Below are 12,050 nucleotides of genomic sequence, written 5' to 3'. Positions count from 1 at the left end.
TCAAATCTGAAATCCAGGTCTGCCATGTGTCACCCAGTAGTTTAAAAGGTGAGTTTGAGTGTCCAAGCGTGCAGGGGAGACAGTGTAGACCTAGAGAAGCAGTTACGAATGGTTAAGAGTTGTCAACAGATGTGGAGCATCAGGAAGAGTTAAGCAGATGGAGGGGACCAATCACCAGGCTGGATTTGTGGAATGTGAGTTTCTCAGACATTCTTGGAAAAATGAAGCTGGGAAATCCCATGAAAGACTGTCACTTGCTGCAGTTGAATATGGAAGCTTGGACTGGACACCAAAGGCAAGCATGACCCCTACAGGGAGGACAACTTGAGTTACTTGGGTAACAGCATTGACTCTAAAGCTGCCTGAAAAATTACTGTCATAGACAAAGATGCCTACATTTTCAAGTGGAAGCACAGGGAAATTTTGGCTTTGTAATATTAAATACTGTTTCTGTTTGGCATGCAGGCATTTTAGGGACGTCTGCAATCACTATCCCTGGTAAACTTATATCCTTTAGTCACAATGGTAAGGAAGCAGGGAAAAGTGATTTTAAAAAAGTATTACACTTTTTTTCTTGTTATTTTTAAATTGTTTTATTTATTTTTAATTAATTAATTTTTAAAATTTACATCCAAGTTAGTTAGCATATAGTGCAACAATGATTTCAGGAGTAGATTCCAGTGATTTATCCCTTATGTATAACACCCAGTGCTCAAAAAAAAATTTATATATATACATATTTATATATATATGTCTTTATGATATATATATAAAGATATATATATCAAGATATATATATGATATATATCAAGATATATATATCAAGATATATATATATCATATATATATATATATATATATATATATATATATATATATATAAAGATAAAGCATTTAAGTCTGAGTCTTCCTGATTTTTACAGACTGCAGTGGGTTTTTGTCTTTGCCTTTTTAGCAGGATTTTTAAAAAGTTATTTTTGGACTAGTATTCACGTAATCTCTTTAGGTAGCCCTATTTGAGTATAAATGATAATTTAGGTTTTGTCCCCTTACAAAAGAATTAAGTTTTGAAAGAAAGTGGTCTCAGTAATCAGTATTACTGATCAAAGCCACTTTGATCTTATAAAAACCAAGGAAGGAAAATAACTTCAGAAAGTATACTGCCAGCAATAGATACAAGTTTTTAATTTTTTTGGATGTATTAGCTCCAGTTTTTTGATATATTGACTTTATTATTTATTATAGTTATAATGTTTAGTTATGGCAGAGCAGCTTAGTAATTTTTAAACCCCGTGTTCTATAATTAGTCTACCTAAGTGTGATTCATAGCTCTAACACACTAGCTATATGACCTAGGGCAAGTTGCTTAACCTGTCTGGCCTCTGTTTCTTCATATGAAGAACAAGGGTGATAATAGCCTACCTATCTCATCAAAAAAAAAAAAAAAAAAGATTAAGTTACTTAATGCCTTACATAGAGCATTTGCTCAAATATCTTACTGACTATTGTTTGCCAAGGCAGGGACAAACAAGGTTCATGGAATTAGTGCTGATTAGGAAAAATACTTTTAATTCTATTTTTGTGAATATTCTTCCTTTGTCCTAAAAGTGTTAATACTTACAGATTCTCCTTTTTGACCTTTAGGGCCAATGGACCCTGGAAATCCCGGTTGTCCAGCTTCACCCTTTTGAGAAAAAGCAGAAGAGTGATTTTGTATGAGGTCAGATGAGTACTGTTTTGACTCTCAGATTCAAGAGTGATTGTGCTCCTTCTGGCCATGGAATTTACCTATTGTCGTCCAAGGAGGAGTTCTGAATCTAGTTATACTATTTGCATAATCATGTATTTGTCAGCACTTCACAATGCCTTTAGCTCTTTCAGAAATCCATAATATTCATAATGATATTCAAAATTAATGTGAAACAAATTATTTTTCGAGGAAAGATGTTCAGAGAAGAAAAATATATAATTTTGTCCTGTTTTGCCAAAAAAAAATTTGTGTGTGTGTGATCTTAAAGACATCAGATTGTTTAACTGACAATAATCCAAGACTCATTTTATCTCAGACACTTCTTTCTTTTTTTAGGTGGAGGAGTGGGGAGCCATGGGAAGAAAAGGGAGTCTCTCAGCTGTTTCCAGCATTGATATAATCACTTAAATGACTGGCTGTGGACAAAGAAGACATTCTTGTCCATGTGGTAACAGCAGCTTAGGAATGTGTAAGATGTTCTGGTCAGAGATCTTGAAAAGGGGTTTGTATGTGACATATAAAAAAGTACTTTGAGAAAATACAATTTAGAAATAATACTGTGGGAGGAAAACAGATCACTAGTCAGACTTCGGAGGATCCCAGCATTGTGCTTCCTTTCAGCATCTACCAAGATCCTTGAATATCACATTATGGTTAAAGTAAATACAGCCACTGGAAGTATGTTGGATTTTTTTTTCCAACCTCAAAAGCATTTTTGCAAAATGATGTTCACCATGGTATTTCTGGGCATATACCTTTTTCACCTTTCTTACACATTTTTTATTTTGAAAAAAATATAGAAAACATAAAGTCAAACGTGTCAAACCTCTGTGTACCAGGTACCCCAAATGAAAGTAATACAAAAATTTGCAATCTAAGAAGAAATTTCCTACATTTCCCCTTCTATTTCTGTCCCAGAGGAAGCCACTCTCTTGAATGTAGTGTTTATATTTTTCAGTTCATGTTTTTTCACTTTTACTGCATATATGTAATCATAAACAATATATTATTTGATATTTAAAACAAATTCCATAAATAGCTTTTTTTTGTATATGATATTCTATAACTTGCATTTTACCACTCAAGGTTGTTTTTAATATCCATTCCTATTGATACATATAGATCTAGTTCACTCATTGTAACCACAGGACAGCATTCTATAATGTTACTATATACCAGGGTTTACCCAAGCCCCATTGATGGGCATTTGGGTTGTCTCCAGCTTTTCTTTATTATAAACAAATGCTGTAGTGCACATCTCTATATCTTCCCCCTTTTATGGATGTGTTTATCTGTTTATTTTGAAGCCTCAAACAACAGTCCACCCAAAATACTTCAAATAAAAATTTATTACAGTCCCAAAAATGTTGGCTTATTTCCACATTTCTATCTAAATCAATATCTTATGACTTTACACTAGAGGAAGATGGCGTTTGTCATGTGCAACTGATAGAGAAGATCACATTTTTCAAAAGGTTCTTCTAGATTTGTGGAATATTTTTTAAAATTAATCTTGATTTTATTAATGTATTTTTCCTTCTTGAACCTAAACATTTAATGTACCATCACCAGTCTTATACTAACCACACTGTAGCAGAAACTATTCTTTTTTTTAGATATAATAAATTCTAAGCAAAATAAGAGAGGGAGAAATTGGTAGATACATTTAAAAAACCAATTGCTGTTGGTTGTAAAGAGAAAATAAACAACTGGCTTTGTCTGAGCATTAGGGTGTACAGAGTGACCATCCTGTTACTCATCTGGTAGGTGTTAAAATCCCCAGTGCATAGGGGCAAAGGAAAAACATGCCTAGTAGTTAGACTAATCTGCAAAATATAAAAGTAGAAATCAGAGAAGGGGTCTAGAAATTACTATTAAAGTCACATCTACCTGCTACCAAAGGGGAAGTAGAGGGGATTATATAAGGAAGAAGAGTAATTATATTCAGAGCTGCTATATATTTGAACCCATGTAAATAAGTCTCCATTGATATGTAGAGGAAGGACCCAGTAGGGGCATGGGTCCATCTCTCTGAGTGGTACTTGGTCAGGCTGGACTTAGAGGAAATCTTAGGGACCTATTCCCTCATATAAAATTCTGTAAACAAAAGCATTTCATATCTGAATCTTAGACACATGAGGAGTTGGTTTTCATATTTAAAATGAATGTTCAGTGATTTATCACTGTGGCTAGCAGTTGAAAGGCAGATGAATTTACTGAGCTTCAGGAAAAGCTGTCCTCTAATTTGACACTTTCAAAGCTATTTGAAAGGCCTGGTGCTATTGAGGCTTAGTTTTTTCCTCCTGTCAGTTGGCCCCAAAAGATACCTCCTAATTTCATAGTAGTCCTTAGATGTGCTGCTACCTTATTTCACTGTCTATATAAAGGAGTAGTTCTCCTCAACCAATCTGTAAACATGTTATTCCTTCACCACATTCTGCCAGTCTCAGGAAAGCTGTAGAGCAGGTATCATCATTTTAACACTGGTCGCCTGGTCACACGGCTGCCATGGTCTCTACTTCCGGTTACTAGTAGCCACTAGTGTCCGTTGGTGTTTCTCCCTGTACTTTGGTGTTCTTGATACAGGATGTGGCTGCTAAGCCTGGGGTGATCTGTGTGTAGATTCTGCTGCTTGGGTTTTGGGTAGGCTGCTTTCATGATTCTATTTTGCGTTGAGAAGTGATTTATTCTACAGCAATAACAAATCACTTATGTGTTGAAGTTGTACTTCTGACTAAATCTTTTGTTCAATGATACAAATTGGGTCCTTTCTCTGTCAAAATTATGGTGGGAGGTGCAAAGATGAACAAGACCAGGTGTTAAGGATGGCAACAGCTATGAATACCAAAGACAGAGAAATGACACTTCGTGAGAAGAAAGTCTGGAGTGGATGAATGGAAAGGAACAAATCTTTAGTGGAAGCTTAATATGTGTCAGGTATTGTGTTTTGGGGTAAGCTCATCTCATCTCATTTGATTTCAATCCGGCCACTAACTCTTTGTGTAGACACAATTATGCCCATTTAATGGATGAGGAAACTGATGCTCAGAGAAATGAAGTGATTTTCACAAGTAGTTAGTTAATGGCACAATGAATTTTGACCCCAGAGCCCATGTTCTTTCCGCCACTCAGTGGTTCTCACTCCTGACTGCCTGTTACAATCATTTGAAGCACTTTTAAACATATTCCCTCAGACTTATTTACATGGGTTCAAATATATAGACTCGACACCAAGTCAACCACAGGTATGGGCTCCACAGCAAATCAGAGTCTCTAGGCGTGAAGCCTGAGCAGTAGTATTTTCTAAGAGCTCCCCATGTGATCTCAATGTGCAGCCAGGGTTGAGAACTACCAAGGTCCACTATAGGTGCAAGCAAAGATCTGTGAGGGCAGCTTGAAGGAGGTTTAAATTCTCATTATGGTGACCCATGAACAGCATTATAATTTAAAAAATGAATGTATTGATTCATAACAGATACTAACCATTTAGTACCTTAGGTAGAGGTAGAGGTGACCTTACTCTTCCAGCAAGTGCTATGCTTGTCTTTCAGTTTATTTTATGCATTATTTATTGGCAGAGTCTTTCTCCTGTTAATTAGAATTCTTACAAATCATTTCATATGTACATTTATATCAGGTACTGCATCAAGCTCCCTGTAGACTCTTCTAGGTTATTCCTCTGGGTGGGAGGAGGGAACAGTTATACCACTGGCTTTTTCTAATTCCACTTAAGATTCTGAAGCAACTAGAAAAGATTTTGAGCAATAGAAAAGGTCCTTAGAGTTTGAAATACACCTGTTTTACAGAATCATATTTCTCATCATTGAGGTCTTAAGAATTCCTAAGTAACATATGTTTCCTAATGAACATAGCAAAACAGAAGCCAGCTGTTTTGTTTCAATAAATGAATCATCATTTAAATACTTTAAAAGTGCCACAGCACTCTTCTTTGCTCAGCTGTCCTATGTGACAAGCTTTGTGGCTTTCTTTCTTTCCCCCATTAGCCCACATGTGCGCAGTAGTAATTGCTTAAAATGTAATGTGTTTGTCACGGTGGTGTAGGAATTCTGTAAGCTATTTGATTACAGAAAATAATGCTAATGTACTACCCGTACAATCCTAGACACATAAATGCCTTATTATTGCTGTATAATCAATACTTTCTGGATATCTTTTTAAGAATGTCAAGGTTTTACTTATTTTTTTTGCAGAAAATTTCATTTTCAATGGTCAATTTAAAAGAAGTTTCTACTTTCTGTTGAGACCATCTTTTAGCAATATTTTCTGGTGATAGATGTATGGTCTTTTGAATAGATTGGTTGCACTGATTTATAAGGCGCAGAAGTCATATTTTCTCAAATTCATGTCGAAATACCCTGCTCTCAATCAAGAGAATTTTTACTGGGTGAATGAATGAAAGTAGCACTCACAGGACACATTCCCTCGGAGTATTTTCAGACCTACTCATCTCTGTCTGTAGGTTTAATGTGCATTGTTTTTTTCCTGACAATGGTACATTCACACTGAATTCAAGGTCATCACAATTTCGGAATCAAATCAGAGTGAAACATCTTTCTGAATGGGCAAGTGAATCTGTCATCTTCACAGCTCACATAATTAAACCAGTGGCTGATGACGAGGAGAAATGCAATGGAAATTTATTAGCATTTTAATTTTAAAACTGTTTTGAAATAATAATGATTATACATTATAAAACTCCACCAAAAAATGCCCCCATGATGGTTTATGTATGGGTACTTAAGATGACACAAAAATAGGGAGCCTGAGCCTGAGGCATTTTGCTAAAGGGGGTCTCATTTTTTTTTTTGCCACCTGCACAGATTCATGAAACATCGCTTTATGAATCAAAGCTTGTGTTCCAATTTCATTTCCCTCGTTCCAGCTATTTCCCCTTCCTCTTCCTTGTAGCCAACTGCTATTCAGCAATCTTCACTGAGGAGCAAATCCTCAGTGCCTAATCCCACTGTCTGGTTAGGAGGCAGAGAGGCTTGCGCCCCCTGCAGGCTGGGCTCCCCATGGACAGAACTCCGTGTGGCAGCAGGACTGCCCCTGACATGTGAATGCATAGGTAGATGTAAAACCCCGGTTGCTTTGTTCACTTTGGCAAATCTGATTACCTTCTCTCCTTTTGGGCCACCAGCTCCATATTCACCAAGGTTTCCCTAGGTAAACATAAGACAAATATAAATACAAAAACAGTCCATTTATGTTTAATACACTCAGCCCCTGCATTAAAAATATAGTAAGATAATAGTGCCGTAACAGCTTTTTATGAATACCATCTCAATCATTTTTGCCTCTCTCACCTTCTGTGAAATATTCTTGAAAAACTCCAATTTTGGAGATACTATCTATCTTCTGTGACTTCCCCCCACAGGAGATGATTCGGGAGAAATACCACACCTCCAAGGGCAAACTGTCGTTACTCCAAATTAATGCCTGGCAACATTACTTGGTCACCAACAACTCCACTGATATGACTTTGTAACATTGTTAATGATATCTTTATTTCTCACTGTAACGGACTTTCCATTAATTAACCTCTTGGTTGCACTTACCACTCTCTTAACTTGTATAATACCTCACTTTCCTAGTATCTTCCTATTTTTCTGACCTGTCCTCTTTCTCCTCACCTAACGGGTAAAGGTTAGATTTCCTCAGGACTTATGTCCAGATTCTTTTCTCTTGTGACTCAACATTTTCTCCTGGGCATCCTTCTTTGCTCCCATGGCTTCGGTATCATCTATACAAAGATGGACAGTTTTATAAACCCAGCACACATCTCCTGAGTTTTGACCCATGTATCAAATTTTCTACTTGCTGTATATACTTGTAAATTCTAGAAAAAAATTCATATTCAAGAGGTTCAAACGGAAATTAAAAAATATAATAATACACACATATATGGGAGAGAGAGATGAGAGTATTACATCACACTGTTAACATTCATTAGCCCAGAAGTGGGGTAATAACAATTGCCTTCTTCCGAATGTATCTCTATAGTTACTTGTTAAAATGCATGATAATTTCATTTTACAATTGAAAAAATTCAAGGAAAGAAAGAAAATCAAGGAAAAAAAGAAAATCTGAAAAATTTCCCTTCCATAGAAGTCTTCCTTCTTCCTCTGCCCCTCCCCCGTTCATGCTCTGTCTCTCTCTGTCCCAAAAATAAATAAACTTTGAAAAAAAAAAAAAAAAAGAAGTCTTCCTTCTTCACTCTGGCTATTATTGTTAACACTGCCCTCCTCCTTATTCCTCAAGTCCCATCGGTCATCCAGCCTGGTTTCTCTGTTCCCCAAGTCTCTTCTCTTCACACTACCTGTCTTCACTCCAGGTAAGCTATCATCATGTCTTGCCAGGACTATTGCAGTAGCTCCCTAACTGGCATTCTATAATCCAGTCTTGCTCCCCATACACCTACATTTTCTATATAAAGTCAGAGAGATATTTTGAGCCCCTTCCTTCTAATCCTTTATAAAGCCATCAAAATCCCACCTGACCTGAACTCATTTTCCTCTACAGGATCATGGTAGCCACTGCTCTCCCTCAGAATTTCCGTCTGGAACAGCTTTGTTTTAGCTTCTCAAATGGAGAAAGGTACTTCCCATTTCACCCTTTAAGTCATCACTCTGTCCTCACCCTTTGTCCAGTTATCAACTATTCATCATCCCTAAGGTCTCAAGTATTAGAAGATGCCATTCACAGAAGCCTCCTGCGGGTCTCCCAGACAGGTTCCCCTCTCATCTTCTCATTGGATATTGTAGTTTTCTTTCATAATACTTACCAATATTTTTAATTTTGTGTTTGTGTAAAGAATTTTGCATCTTTTACACTAGAATATAAGCTCCATGATGACCTGGAATTGAATGCCCCATTCCTAGCACAGTACTTAACATACAGGAAACATTCAACAAATATTTGTTGAATAAATAAGCCTATAATTCGAATTTATGTGTTTTCTCATTAAAATCTTTTTATTAAAATACATGTGTTGGGGTGCCTAGGTGGCTCAGTCAGTTAAGCATCTGACTCTTGGTTTTGGTTCAGGTCTCATCATTCATTAAATAGAGCTCCACATGCTGTTAGCATGGAGCCTGCTTGTGCTCTCTCTCTGCCTCTCTTTCAAAATAAATAAGCCTAAAAATAAAATAAAATATCTGTGTTGATAGAAAAAATTAAAAGTAGAGGAACTTAAAAAAAATTTTTTTAATGTTTATTTATTTTTGAGACAGAGAGAGACAAAGCATGAACGGGGAGTGTCAGAGAGAGGGAGACACAGAATCTGAAACAGGCTCCAGGCTCTGAGCTGTCAGCACAGAGCCCGATGTGGGGCTTGAACCCACGGACCGTGAGATCATGACCTGAGCTGAAGTCGGCCGCTTAACCGACTGAGCCACCCAGGTGCCCCTAGAGGAACTTTAAAAAAAAAATGTTTATTTATTTTTGAGAGAGAATTCGAGCAGGGGAGGGGCAGAGAGAGAAGGAGACAGAGAATCCCAGGCAGGCTCCCTGCTGTCAGTGCAGATCCTGATGCAGGGCTTGAACTCACAAGGTGTGAGATCATGACCTGAGCTGAAATCAAGAGTTGGACGCTTAACTGACTGAGCCACTCAGGCACACCAAAATTAGGGGAACATTTAAACAACAAAAATATCCAGAGGCACTCATTCAGATCACTGTTACTATAATTTGACATTTCAAATATGCCTTCCATGCTATTCATACTACTTCAATCAAAAATAAGCAGTTTATAACTGCTGTTACTGTTGGTCTTGTGACAGACATTTTCTCATTTTTTCCCATTTAACTTTCATCTGAAATGTCTAAATTGAAAATAAAAACTGTATTCTCAAAATCCTGAGCTGTAAATTATTACAGGGACATACTTGAAAATGAGATATGAAACCCTAAGACATGTACACACATACATAAAGAATCAGCAGTTTCAAAATGATAGGTCGCTTGGATGCAACCTGCATAAAACAAATTTGAGGCATTTTCTGATAATACTAGCCATTTGGACATGATGCCAATCAGTGTATACAACCCATCAGCACCTCTTCCTGGCTGTGTTTAAGGTAGGACATTTTTGGGAAAGCTGGAACATGCTTTGGTGTAAGACATGAGTTATCCAGAGATGGTTTTTGGATTGGGAGGCCCCATGCTCTTGAATTGCAGCACAGAAGACCACCCAAAGTGCATCTAGGTGAGATCATATTACAATACAGCATCTTGGTTCAGATCCCTCTCCCATCACACCTCTCAGCACCCTACAGGATATCAGAGACGCTGTGACTGGGATGAAAAACCGCATCTATAGCACCAGCTCATATTATTCTATCCATATGCTGTACTGTTCTAAAATCTTGATTTTTTTTTTTTCTGGTGGCTTTTACACCCAGAGGAAAAACAGGGCTATTTACTGCCCATCAGAGCACCGTATGTTTGCTTCATTCAATAGCTAGACCAGGAAATCCATCTAATCAAGGATATTCAGCGGCCTCTGGAGCTGTCCTCCAATCTTGGGATAACAATAAGCAAGGCAGATGTGAACTTGAACTTCAGCAGCATTGACATGTGAGATCTTGCTCTCTACTTTCTCCAAACTAACTTCACCAGACAATTACTTGGCTCTACAGAAATAATAAGAAACATAGTCCTTATGTTTCTGCAATCTAGCATTCTGCCACAGATACTGTTCTAATTTTACTAGGTCATTTGTACACTGGAGCCATGTCATTTGAACGGGTTCTCATACATCTTTTGAATAAATGTAATAGTTGCATCATTTTAAATGTATTTATTTAAAAATTCCTGTGGTGATGTGATGAGGGTTGTGGTGTGGGGGTGCTAATCTGCCTGGCCATTTCAAGAATTTGAGTAGTCAGGGCTGCCTATATGGCTCAGTTGGTTAAGAATCTAACTCTTGATTTCAGCTCAGGTCATAATCTTGCAGTTCATGGGAACGAGCTCTGCATTGGGCTCTGTGTTGACAGAGAGGGTTTGGGATTCTCTTTTTCCCTCTCTCTCTCTCTGCCCCTCCCCTTCCTTGGCTCATGCTCCCTCTCTCTCTCTCTCTCTCTCAAAATAAACTTAAAAAAAGAGAATTTGGTGATGTCGGAACTTGTCCTCCTCTGTTCTCTTATGGGAAGTGATGAGTGAGAGTTTTGAAACCTACGTCAGGCAATTGGGAAGACTCAAGCTATTGCATGTGACTTGGAGAAGGTATTCTCTGGAAAGAAGGGGATGTACCTGGGCATGTATAGATTGGACCACAAGAGACAGTTCATAGGGAGGAAGACATAGAACGTTAGGATTTAACTTTCATTTCTGAATCTTCTGGACCCAGAAGATTGGCTGCTGGGAGGCGCAGCGTCAATCTCCAAAAGCTGAGACTGGTTCTCTGCAAATTGCACCGAGTGTGACGATGGAAGATCACACAACTGTGCATTTTCAATGTGGATCTTTAAAAACAATTATCAGATGTAAAATCCGCCCGTTCTTGGCCTCCACACATGATAACTTTTTTCCCCATCTAGACTCTTGTGAGAAGCTCTGGATCCGATGGCTTTAGCAGTTGACAGAGCCTATCAAATTTTTATTAAAATTCCCAGAGTTAGAGACAATGAAGAGCAGTTTGCTGGATTGTGAGTAGATTTTCCTTAAGGGGAATATTCTCAGCATTGTTGCTCCGTGCAAACAATCTCACAGAGTGGGAGCAGCTGTTTGTAAATTATTTTTGTGATGGAGAGGGAAATCTACCTTTTATTCTTTGCAGCCTCAAGTGGGCGTGCAAAAATACACATAAACACATTTACATATTGTTCCCAACCTTACTCTTTCGTTTCTCTATTCCTTACTTCCTTTTTTCCCCATTCCCTTTTTGATTTGTGGGGACAAGGTCTCTCATACCTGAGCTTCTCCCTCCAGAAGACAGAAGGAAAATTATAGGCGAAAAGACCAACTCCTGTACAGGGGCCACAGGACAATTCCCTTGCCTTTGAGGATTCCTGGGACTGTGGGCTCTTCAAGTTAGAATGGGGAGGAGGTGTGTCTAAGTCACCTGCTGCTTGTCCTCCCACAGGTGGCTGCTTCAGCAGAATCCAGGCTGCACAACTGGGAGCTGAGTTGCTGAGGTCCAGAGCTCAAGTGCAGACATTACATAAATCAATGCCAATTTAAAAGGGATGATTATTTTAACCTTGGAATGTTACTTTATATGTCTCAATACATGGTCCATTATTTAATATCTAAGAAAGTTTCATTTATGTTCCTCTCT

The 12,050-nt window shown here is 37.8% G+C and overlaps 1 protein-coding gene across 2 annotated transcripts in view; it reads right to left on the bottom strand.

Moving 5' to 3' along the window:
• COL19A1 (collagen type XIX alpha 1 chain) overlaps positions 1–12,050 on the bottom strand; it is a 349,939-nt gene that overhangs the window by 74,581 nt on the left and 263,308 nt on the right. For both annotated transcript variants that reach the window (XM_045498677.1, XM_045498678.1), the window contains exons 19-20: positions 6,889–6,933; positions 1,622–1,684 (exon numbers count right to left, since the gene is read on the bottom strand). In XM_045498677.1, coding sequence (XP_045354633.1) covers positions 1,622–1,684; positions 6,889–6,933 — 108 coding nt within the window. The remainder of the gene's footprint in view (positions 1–1,621; positions 1,685–6,888; positions 6,934–12,050) is intronic.

The sequence above is a fragment of the Leopardus geoffroyi genome, chromosome B2 (genome assembly GCF_018350155.1).
Source record: "Leopardus geoffroyi isolate Oge1 chromosome B2, O.geoffroyi_Oge1_pat1.0, whole genome shotgun sequence".
Taxonomy (NCBI): Eukaryota; Metazoa; Chordata; class Mammalia; order Carnivora; family Felidae; genus Leopardus; species Leopardus geoffroyi.
This window is presented reverse-complemented; position numbering and strand designations above follow the sequence as displayed.